Genomic DNA, 12681 nt, shown 5'->3' on the forward strand with positions numbered 1-12681 from the left:
AGAAGATGCTCGGGTGGACTGGGAGACATGGTGTAGGGAGAGTGGATGTTGAAAATGGTAGTGAATGTGTGTATAAATATGGAGTATATTATGATGTGGGTGGGGAAGTTGAGACAACAGTAAATAAAACACATTACTAGAGTGTGTTATTAATGCAAGAAGTGTTAAGGATTTTAAGATTCTATATGATAAATATATTGTCAGTTGAATGAACCTTCCACGATGAGTCTGTCAACTTCATGGAGGGTATAATAATAATAATAATAATATGTAGCAAATTCATCAACAAAATGAGTAACAAATAAATGTATTTGTTTCCTCTTGGAAACATTATCTGGGAAGCTGTAAATGAAAAACCTAGCAGAGTCAATGGATCTTTGTTATAACTTGATGTTTGCTAGTTCTTAATTAAGGAAACCAATGATGCCAGCTGAGTTTTAAAAAGACTTTAACAGAATCTTTTTGAAACATTATTATTATTATTACGTGACACCTCCAGGGAGTCCAAAGACTCATCGAGGGAGGGTATCTGCTCTACAACTCTCTGTCGCCACCACTCACTCCACCAACTACAACGAACTGCAACTACACGCCATCTACCGTCCACTACCACCACTTTCAAAGACAATCACCAACATCCATGCCTATGGTGGGATTCGAACCCGCAACCTTTTGGCTGGAGAGTGGATATGCTAACCACTCGGCCAACCAGGCTGACAAAATTTCAGGGGCACCTGGGATTGAACTGGGAACCTTTTCTTCTGCAGTCAAATGCTCTACCACTGAGCTATACCCCAACAAGTAAGAAAGTAAGTAATTCTCATATATGTCTGCAGTAGGTTCATATGAAATGAAATTAGTATATTAAATTTTGATTTCTGAAAATCTGAAAGGTGATAGTAACAATTTTAACTTTATATCTACATTCAACTTCAACACGTGAAATTTATTCTGTCACTAACTTTTTCAAAGTAAAAGAAAAATTTTCAATTACTGCTTAGTACAATTTTTATCAGAGAATTTACACTGAGAAATTATACTGAAATTACATTGAGATTATAATTAGTCTTCAGTTACTTATGTCTTCAAGTTTTAATCTCATAATATCACTTTCTAAAACTCTGAAATATCTCAATTTAGAATGAAACTTACTGATTTGGTACACTTTTCCAAACAATAAGAACAGTGGCATGTGACACTGGTATTATTTTGAGCATATGAATCTGCAAAGTAGAATATCAAAAATTTCAAATTAAAACATTTGAAAAAAAAAGAAAAAAATAACAGAATTAATATGTCAATTAAGCATAATTCATTCTGTTGTATTTGCATAGATAAGTAACAAACACAGTGGGAACCAAGTAACTTTAATTAAATTATCAATATTAGCATTTTGATCCCTATGTTGAGATCATGTTCAAGAGAACAAATTTACATTAATATATGAGAACATCTTTGCACTTATATAGATATCTACTTTTGAAAATGATCACAAATTAAAATGTCAAAGTATGAAACCTAACTAAATGTTATTTATAAAAGGATATTATATATTAATTTTGATTTTATCAGATTAAACTTTTCTGAAGAGCTTATGAAAATATAACTTTCAAAATGGAATGCCTTGGTTTGCACTGCTTAAAAGACATGATTCAGCCCACAAGCCCATGTGTCTGCCTTTTATTAGTATGCATTTAGGTATCACTTTCCTGATAGCTGTTTTGAACTGTTGGTTCTCATCAGATACTATGCAGAAACTTTAAGAAGGCAAAAATGCACAGTCTAACTGTAGCAGTCATCTGATATCAGAAAGAAAATTTCTTTTCTTTCTATGTGTCCTTTCCTCTTTCCAGTCTGTGTGACCATATCTGAGTCTGCATATTCATTTACCTTCTACCTATCTGAATAATTTGCTGATGCATGTTATCTACAACTTCCTTTCCATCCTTTAGCCTCATCATCATTAGTGTTCTGTCTCTTGACAGGTCCAATGGTATAACTCAGCAGATTCTCTTCCCCCCAATTTCCTCTGTCTCTTACTTCCTCCTTCATTTCCTGATATCTTCTTGTTCCCATTATATCATCAAGCATCATTAGTCATCTTCTTCCTCTTTGTCACTTTCCTTCAATTTTCCCTTCTATCATTCTTTTCGGTAGGCTGTCTCCTCTTAATACATGTCCTATCCAGTTATGCTTTCTTCTTTTTATGGTCTTTAGTAAATTCCTTTCTTCTTCAACTCTTTGTAACACTTCTTCATTGGACTCTTTGTAACACTTCTTCATTGGACTAATGAAAAAGTGTTACATTTCTTACAGTAAGTTTCATTCTACAGAGAAAATAAAGTGGACTGATTTTTTCAGTCCACTTTATTTTCTGCATTCTTCTCCATAACTACATTTCAAATGCCTCCAACATTTTAGCTTCTTTCTTCCTAATTGTCCATGTTTCGGACCCATATAAGGTCATACTCCAAATATAGCACTTAATAAGCCTTTTCTTTAGACTTTTATTCATTTTATTAATAAACAAATTTTTCTTGCTATAAAAGGCATATTTTCCTTTGTTAAATCTTTCTTTTATTTCCATGTCACATTTTCCATTTTCTTGTATTATACTACCAAGGTATTTGTATTGTCTCACCCGCTCTACACTTTCTCCATTCATCATCACTTTGATACTTCCTGGTTTCCTGGAGACTCTCATCACTTTTGTTTTCTTTGCGTTAATTTTCATACCATATTTCTTGCATATGTTTTCAAATTTTTGCATTAGGTGCTGTAATTCATCTTCGGTATTAGCTAATATTGCTTGATCATCTGCAAATCTAATATTTTGTATTGTTCTTCCTCCAATAGTGATTCCTCTTTCCTTTTCATAAAATGCTTCTTTTATCATTTCTTCTGCAAATATATTGAAGAGAGTCAGTGACAGGCAGCATCCCTGTCTTACACCTCTGCCAATCAAACATTTTTTAGTTTTTCTTACTTTTGTCTTTATTATGGCCGTCTGGTTCATATATAATTCAGCTATTAACCTTCGGTCTCTCCAATCTAAACCTATTTTGCATAATATTTCCATCAGATTTTCCCATTTCACCATGTCAAATGCTTTTTCAAGGTCGATGAAACAAATATAAGCTTCTTTATTTACTTCTATATTCCTTTCGCATATGGTCCTCATTACTCCAATTGCATCTCTGGTTCCTCTGTCTTTTCTAAATCCAAATTAATCATCCCCCAGAAAATACTCCACTCTATTATACAATCTTTGATTTAATATTCTTAGCAGTACTTTGCAGGCATGTGAGAGTATACTTATAGTTCTGTAGTCACTGCACTTAGCAGGATTGTTTTTCTTTTCAATTGGTATAAGAATGCTCTCTGTGAAATCTTTAGGCCATACTCCTGTTTTGTAAATGAGGTTGCAGAGTTTCCATGTTTCTGTTATACCTTTGTTCTGCAGTTGTTTTAGGATTTCACTAGGTATTCCATCCACTCCTTCCATCTTTCCACTTTTTAATTCCTGTTTCTACTTCTCTCTTTAGTATTTCAGGACCTCTTTCTTCTGTTAAGATTTCATTTTGCTCTTCCAATTCAATTTTTGTTGGTCTTTCATTTTTTGCGTAAAGTTCTTCGATGTATTCCTTCCATCTTTCATCCTGTATTTCAATATCATAAATATTGAATTATGAAATAATGAAAAAACTGATTTATGATATTTCAATATCATAAATCAGTTTTCCTTGCTTATCTTCTAATGGCAGATTTCTTATGCTTTTTTTAATATTTGTAATTTCTTTTGCTTTTTCAAACATTTTATCATATCGCCCCCTTTTTTCCATTTCTTCAATTTCTTTACATTCTGTTTTTAACCATTCCTCTCTTGCTTTATCGGTTTCTCTTCTCAGTTCATTATTTAATACTTTGTATTTTCTTCTTCCCTCTTCAGTGTTTATATTTTTCCATCTTCTTCTTCTTTCTTCCATTTTTCTTATCATTTGATTTGTAATCCATGGCTTTTTAATTCTTTTCCATTCCACAAAACCTATCTCTTCAGCAGCTGTTTCATATATCAAGTTTTTCAGTTGATTCCATTTTGCATTAACATCCATAGTTTCTTCAGATATATTCTCTTTGTTCCTTATTTTATTTTCCAGCTCTTCTCTGAATTTCCTACCTGCATCTCCTTTGAGTTTTTCTAGGTTCCACCTTTTCTTGCTTTTACCTTTTTTTATTTTCTTATATCGTATTCTTAATTCCATAACAAGCAAATTATGGTCTGAGTCAATATCAGCTCCTGGATATGTTGATATCCTTTTTACACTGTTTCTGTACCTGTTTTGTATTAACATATAATCAATCTGGTATCTTGCGATATCACCTGGCATTTTCCATGTATATCTTCTTCTCTTTGGAAGTTTAAACCAAGTATTACCAATGATTTGTTTGTGTCTTTTACAAAACTCTATAAGTCTTTAACCTCTTTCATTCCTTTGTCCAAGGCCATATCTTCCCGTTATTCCCTTCTCTACCTTTTCACCTACCACCGCATTCCAGTCTCCCATCCAAATGGTACACCTTTTAGTTCTGTCTTCTTCCATTATCTCTTCTATTTGATTATATATCTCTTCTACTTCATTTTCATCATGGTCACTTGTGGGAATATATATCTGTATAATCATTATGTCCACAGGCTTTGCTTTCAGTTTAATCATAATCACCCTGTCACTTTTATATATTATTTTTGCTACTGAATTTTTAACCTTTTCATTCAAAACAAATGCTACTCCATTTTTCCCCCATGTTCTACAGGAATATATAATTCTATAACCATCACTTTCAAAATCTCCTATATCTTCCCATCTGACTTCACTTAGACATCCAATTTATTCCTCCCCATTTCTTTCTTCGAATTCTCTAATTTACCAGCTCTTAATATTGTTCTTACGTTCCAAGTTGCAACATGTATAGTTTCTATCTCATTCTCTCTTGGATGCCTTATTTTCTTCCCATTTTCCTCAATACGTGGGATCTCATCCTCATCGTCCATTTGAGGATTTCGTAGGTTAACGACCTGAGAAGCCTCATTTCTTCTTCTGCCGGGCAGGACATCCATCGTTTGCCGATAGACCCATTTTTGCCAGTTGTGGAAACTAAATTTGCCGAGTTCACCATATTTCTTGGAAATAATACTGAGGTAGTTTCCCGTTGCCTTCCTCAGGAAACCATTATGGTATGGTTTCAAACCTGGGAGAGCAGCAGACTTCCACTGCTTAAAATAGGCTACTCCTCTCACTACTAAAGGTAGAAAAGAAAGTAAATAGAAAAGATTCACCCCTAGCCCTCGAATTACTCTAATAGCATTGGGGGGGAAGGAACAAGAAGAAGAGAGGAAGTATAAAGAAAGAAGATAGGGACCAGTCTACAGATAATATAACAGACGTACATTACACGAAGTAAGGCATGTCCAGCATCAGGTATCTCAGGTTTGCCATTCCCATGCTCACTAGAGTGAGCCCTATCCAAATAATTTGCTGATGCATGTTATCTACAACTTCCTTTCCATCCTTTAGCCTATATAACAGCAACTGAACTATTTATTTTGTTCTGTTGGCCACTTTCTCCACACCAGGTAGGTAGCCTCAAATGCAATGCCTACCACTACCCTGACCAATCCTGATTGGGAGAGTAGGATTATTTTTTAAGGTCAGTATCAGCCATAAAGCACACCCATAACCTCGACTCATTGAGGTTAGGCGTTAAAAACTGGAGAGACAGTCACTTTAAGACCACCTCTAACATAATAGCCTTAAATTTGGGTGCCTTTTTTAAGACAACATTTTTTTTCCTCTATTATAATCTGAATTGTTTCTATAACTATCTATTTAATTGCCTTTCTTACACAACTATTTTTTTTTGTGTGTGTGCTCCAAAGAAACCGGTTTGAAATCTAGTAAAATGTTAGCATCTATGTGGAGTTTTCCACAGAACAAAATGTGAGACTGAGTAGTTGGAGAAATGCCTGACACAGAAGCAAAAGAAGGGGGAATGCAAGGGGAGAGAAAGTAGAGAATGAAATAGTTAAAGTGTGAGAATAAGGATCAAATTTTGTATGGTGATTCAATGATAAGAGGAGTGCTTAAGGAGTGTGTGACAAAATCATCTTTTCCTAGTGCCAAGATTAAGGATGTAAGTGATGCTGTAAGAACCACAGAAACTGCAGTTGAACGAGTTCTTTATTTTGGCTGTCCAAATGATTAAGCAGATTTACATTGAGTAAACATTTACCTGAGTTCATTGTTTCAGTTCACAATGAACTCAGGCTATTTCATTTGGCAGGGAAAATTCTACAAACAAATAGAGGGGACAGCCATGGGTTCACCACTCTCCCCACTCTTGGCCAATTTCTGTATGGAGACCTTTGAAGAAAAAGCCTTAGCCTCTGCCCTACAAAAACCAACTATATGGCTTCGCTACATTGATGATGTCTTCGCTATTTGGCCACATGGCTCTGATACACTCCTCTCCTTCTTAACACACTTAAACAACCAACACCACAGAATCAAGTTCACCCTGGAAAAAGAGGAAAACAACAGCCTCCCTTTCCTAGACACACTAGTCACCCGCCAACCCGATGGAACCTTGGTTTTCTCAGTTTATAGAAAACCCACCCATACAGGCAGGTACATTCACCAACAATCCCTCCTCCCTCACAACAATATGGAGTGGTGAAACACTATAGCATTCACTACTAAATCACTTAAGGAATTGACAACGTACATACGAATATAAATTAAATTGCACTTTAATAAATATTTCTGATATTTCGGCAACATCACGTTTCCATCTTCAAAAGGACTAAACTAAGCTGTTCTAATGACATGGCCATAAACACTGAACTAAATCACATCCTCACCACTTTCTCAGCCAATGGCAAGCCCCCCCCCCCCCAAAAAAAATCCAAAAAATATTCAAACCTACAAACCACAACCCCTCTTCCCCCCTCCAAAAAAAGGCATGTTCACGTAGGCACTACAACACAGTAACTGAGAATAGAATGAAGTGATGAAGCTATTGTTCTCCTAAAAGTCCTGATGGTGCCCTCTAGCGGGCTAAGTAGGTGTTCTTGGCCGTTGGGCTGAAGGTCTGCTGATGTAAGCCTCCCAAATTTGGGGTAGTCTCATACAACCAAATTTGTTGAGGTTTGGAGAGTTTCTTTGGGCTGAGGCTGATTCCATAAATAGTTGTTCGAATTTGTATTTGCTACGGTGTATTACTGTAGCTTTCTTCCACCGTATTCTGTGGCGTGTATCCAGAGCATGGTCTGCAAGACCAGAATGGCTGTACTTGTGAAAACAGATGTAGTCCTTGTGTTCAGAAATTCTAATATTCGCTGTCCTGCCTGTTTGGCCAAAGTAAGACAGTTTACAGCTGCAAGGGACCTGGTATACACCAGGTAGGTCTAGGGGAAGTGGTTGGTCTTTAGTGGAGCAGATAAAGGATGCCAATTTTTACTGTATGGTCTGTAACAGGAGGTCAAGTCATGTTTTTTTAAGATTTTGGTAATTTTTTCTGAGGTGCTTCGGATATAGGGAATGGTGATGGATTTAGAGTACTCCTTGTTGTGGAGGGGGAGGAGGAAGAGGGGTTGTGGTTTGTAGGTTTGAATATTTTTTGGATTTTTTTGGGGGGGGGGGTTGCCATTGGCTGAGAAAGTGGTGAGGATGTGATTTAGTTCAGTGTTTATGGCCATGTCATTAGAACAGCTTAGTTTAGTCCTTTTGAAGATGGCAACGTGACGTTGCTGAAATATCAGAAATATTTATTAAAGTGCAATTTAATTTATATTCGTATGTACGTTGTCAATTCCTTAAGTGATTTAGTAGTGAATGCTAGCTGAGTGTAGTTTACTGAATAGATGATAGAGAACAGGTGTTAGTTCAGGAGCACATCTCTTGAACACAATAGGTGGAATTCCATCAGGACCAGCTGCCTTTATAGTATCTAAGTTATTCAAGATTCTTTTGATGACTTTCTGGTGGAAGGAGGACATGAGATGCAATGTTCTAGGCAAGGAAGGAGATAATTTGCTGTGGTCATCTATGTAGGAATTGGAAGAGAAGAATGAAGCCAAGACATCAGGTTTGTCTTCAGGTGATGTTACAATGCTACCTTAAGGGTAAGACACATATGGACAAAAGTTGTGCTCTTCTTTCTTTTAAGGTTACATGGTGATCAGCATTCATAGTGAAGAATTTATGGAGACACAATGCACGTGCTAGAATAATTACTTCACTTAAACTTTAGGAAAGTAACATTCGACATTTCAACCTCTGTACTGAGGTCCCAACACAAAAACTAGGGATCATCAGCATATTCAAACACAGAGCCCCTAACAATTTGCTCCAATGAACAAGCTCTGAACCAAGAATTAGAAATTATTACCCAAATGTTTGTAAAAAATGGATACAATAAAAATGGTTCACAAGATCCTCCATAAAAATGCGACTAAAAACAAAAAAGATTACAAGAATGCCATAGCCATACCCTACATTAGGGACATTTCAGAAAAAATAGAACACTACTTAAATACAACATTAAGACTACCTTCAAACCTTTGACAAAATGAAGAAATTTACTTAGCTTTTCCAAAGATCCTCTTCAATACCTGGCCCACCCAGGAGTTTACAAAAATCAATGTGCCTGTAACCTACCTTATATAGTGAAAACAGGATGCACCATCCCAATCAAAAAAGATGAACACAAACGACACATTAAATACCTCCACTACAGCAAAACAAGTCTATCAGACCATGCACTCGAAACATGCCACATAATTGACTGGAAAAGCACCAAGTCCCTACACCACACCAAAACCAGGTTTGAAAGAAAATTCAAAGAAGCTTGTGAAATTCTGAAACATTATCCAAACCTGAATAAAAAATCATGGATTAATCATTCCAAGAATATGAAGGACCCATATAGCAACAAGAACAAGCCCAAACAGAAGATCTCAAGATCTCAAAATGAGAGGACTTTCAAAATGTTTAATGTAGTTCTGTTTATATTTTGTTTTTATTTAAATTTATTTAATTTTATTTTTATATTTATTTTATTTGTTTTTAATTTATTTTTATTTTATTTATTTCATATTATTTTATTTTCCCACAAGAGTTCAGGCTAGGTTAAATAATTAACAAGCATTTAGATTCATCTTACTTTTGTCTATATAGTGCAGTGTCATGTAGACTGTATCTTATACATATGTATTTTTCCTGATGATGACCTCAATACAGAGGTCAAAATGTTGAATGTTACTTTCCTAAAGTTTAAGTAAAGTAATTATTCTAACATGTATGTTGTGTCTCCATAAATTCTTTACTATGAAAAGTTGTACCCAACAGCTTTGGCTAAGGACCAAAAGGCACAACTGTGCTGGTGGCACAAGCAGAGAATTTTCTACGTTTATCTTCATTGAATTTAGACTTTGCCCTTTTAATGTTTTACAAGTTGCGGGCAACTCTGTAGGCTGTGAATGAAGTTGGTGTTAGTCGCAAGCCACTTGTGAAAGACTATTTGCTTTTCTTGGAGAGCTCTAGTACACTTTTTGGAGAACCATAGTTTAGATATTATTATTATTATTATTATTAAACAAGACCTCATGGAGTCAAAGACTCATCTAGGAGGTCCTTTTATCTCACACACATCTTGTCATACCGCATCTTAAACACATTCAAACTCCTTGCAAACACCACACTCTCAGGCAAGGCATTCCAATCACTCACAACTCTGCACGAAAAAAACCTGCCTCTCACTCCCCTACTCACACCCTCTTTATACAGTTTCCAGGGATGACCGCTGGTTCTCCCCTGATCTCCCACTATTCTCTGTAGAACTTCTCCACCATTAATCCTATAACAACCCCTTACCAACTTGTAGGTCTCTATCATATCTACCCTCTTCCTTCTCTCCACTAGACTCTGCAAATTACATCTTTTCAATCTTTCCTCATACTCGACATTCCAGAGGTCAGAAACTACCTTAGTCAGTCGCCTTTGGACCCTTTCCAACATCTCTTCATCCTTCTGAAAACCAGGTGACCAAATCTGGGCACAATAGTCCATGTGTGGCCTAATCAAAGCCTTATACAATGGAACAAGAATCTCCCTACTTCTACACGTCAGTGTCCTCCGCATCATTCCCAGAAGTCTTTGTGTTGTCTTCACAATTTTGGCGATGTGTCCCCTAAATTTTAGATCCTTATCCACTATCACCCCCAGATCTCTTATTTCCTCTACTTCCAACAATATATTCTCACCAAGCATATATTCTGTATCCCATCTTTGTTTTCCAAATTTTAAAACCTTACATTTTGCAACATTGAACTCACATCCCCATTTGCTTGCCCAATCACCCAATCACAGATGGATTGGAGAATTTGAACAGAGTGAGAAATGAAAGTTTTCATTCCAATAGGGATCATTTCTTAACAAGATCACAACAGGTACTTGGGTCAGAAGAATAAAAAAAGCAGTCTCACTATGGAGAAGAAGAATAAAAGTCATGCAAGTCCTCCCATTTGGCATTGTCATAATGCTAGAGCATATGGAGTTGTGAGTGTCTGAAGGAGATTCTACCAGAGATGAAAGTTAGATAAGATTGTGGTCTGAAATGCCAAGAGGAGCAGTCACTTGAACAGAGTACCTGGAAGGAGAACTAGTTAAGATCTAGGGTGTTGGATGAGTAAAGAGGACTGTCAGGAATTCATGTAGGGAGGTGAATGATCTGTTTTAAGTCACTGCTTATAGCAAAAAATCTTTGCCTCTCTTTCAGCTTGATCAGTAAATTTTGAAAAAGGGAGCCAATTAACATTATGGACATAGAAATTACTAGAAGGATGACTTCACTGTTTGGAAATTTTGACTATATGAAATCGAGTTTAAAGACAGGAAGTCAAAAAGGTTAGAATGATTTTCAGAATTGGGAGAATGGTAGAGGGAGCACATGAATGAAACAAAATGGGGTAAATAAATTTCAAGCCACAGGAGGTCAAAAAGGTGAGATTGTAGGTTCGACATCCTTTAGCAAGGAATATCAGAATGCACAAAAGCACCCTCTATGATGACGGAAGGAGTCATAAAGGGTGTAATTTGGAGATAGATAAGTTATGGTTGATTTTGTAGAAATTTAGGGTTTGCATAACTGAAAATGATGATGCACGTCATTTAGGTTACTGTTGATGCCATGAATATATGTAAAGTGAATATACAAGTTGTATAATCACTTTACTTTATATATATATATATATATACATACACACACACACACACACATATATATATATATATATATATAAGGATTTTTCTGTGTGTGGGATTTTTAATTTTTTGAGGGGGATTTTGGAGGGAGTTTTTTGTTGTTGTTGTTGAACTGCAGAGACTCTATACCTATTTAAACTTAGTTTCATGTTTAAAGTTACAAAAATTGAAGAGAAAACTGGAAAGGAAAGATGCAGTGAGAAAAAAAATAGCCTCCTGAATAGACTCCAGAGAATGGATCTGGGATCAGGAGCCTTGAGAAAGTATTGTTCAGTGAGAGTCCAGAAGTGTTTTAGACAAGTAAACTCTTCCACTTACTAACCTTAAGTAGGTTAGTAAGTGGAAGAGCGATCACATGATGCTGAATGATATAGTCACATGAATAGAATACAAAGGATATAGTATCTTTAGAGAGCACAAAAGGAACAGGATGGGGAAAGAGGTTTTATTATTATCATTATTAGACCTTCAGGAAGTCAGACTCATCAAGGGAGGCCATATATCACCTACAAAAACTACCATACCTTTTCTTAAACTCATTCATACTAGACACACTTACTACTTCAATGGGCAAACTGTTCCACTCACTCATGGCTCTGTGAAAAAAAAAAAAAAATCTAGCTCTTACCCCTTTCTTAATAGCACACAAACTTAAATTACATGGATGAACCCCCCCATTGTCCTCTCTTCGCCTTCCATATAATGAAAAATTTTATCAACTGATATCCTATAACACCCTCTCAAACGTTTATAGACCTCTATCATATCACCGCTCTTTTTTATATCAACCAGTGTCTACAGTCCACATATTCTCAATTTATTCATTTAATCTATTTTATTATTATTATGTAACACCTCCAGGGAGTCCAAATATTCATTGAGGGATCAGTGTGCCAACATCATCGAGCGATTGAACCCCTTCCAACTACTAATCGTGCTCAAACGTGCTTAACTTTTTGCATAGGCCATTAGTAGCAGAGGCTCTACCAATCGACCAATCTTTGCTGGCTAAAGAATCTACATTCCATAATCTTGATACCTTCTTTATTACTATTCTTTGCAACCCTTCCACAGCTTCTTTATCCTTTTGGAACCCAGGAGACCAAACCAGCACACAGCAGTCTAGGTATGGTTGTATCAAGGCCTTATAAAGAGGCAAAATGACTTCCACATCCTTACATGTTAATGTCTGTTTTGAAATCACAATTATCCTCTGAGCTGCATTTTCAACTTCTGTTATGTTACTTCTGAACAACTTTTTAGTCTCATCGGTTACTCCAAACATAATCCCACTAATATAATATGCTCTTGGGTATTGACTGCATCGCAAAGCACATAACTTTACACTTACTAACACTGAATT

General features: G+C 36.0%; 1 protein-coding gene across 9 annotated transcripts in view; it reads right to left on the reverse strand.

Moving 5' to 3' along the window:
• Positions 1-12681, reverse strand: part of Idua (alpha-L-iduronidase) — a 288729-nt gene that overhangs the window by 36434 nt on the left and 239614 nt on the right. For all 9 annotated transcript variants that reach the window (XR_016548188.1, XR_016548187.1, XM_090391167.1 and 6 more), the window contains one exon: positions 1153-1223. Coding sequence is in view for 7 of the 9 variants with exons in the window: in XM_090391167.1 (XP_090247293.1) it covers positions 1153-1223 (71 nt within the window). In the remaining 2 variants the exon portion in view is untranslated. The remainder of the gene's footprint in view (positions 1-1152; positions 1224-12681) is intronic.

This window comes from Typopeltis vanoorti, chromosome 4 (genome assembly GCF_054136105.1).
Source record: "Typopeltis vanoorti isolate ZY-2024b chromosome 4, IOZ_Tvanoo_1.0, whole genome shotgun sequence".
Lineage (NCBI taxonomy): Eukaryota > Metazoa > Arthropoda > Arachnida > Uropygi > Thelyphonidae > Typopeltis > Typopeltis vanoorti.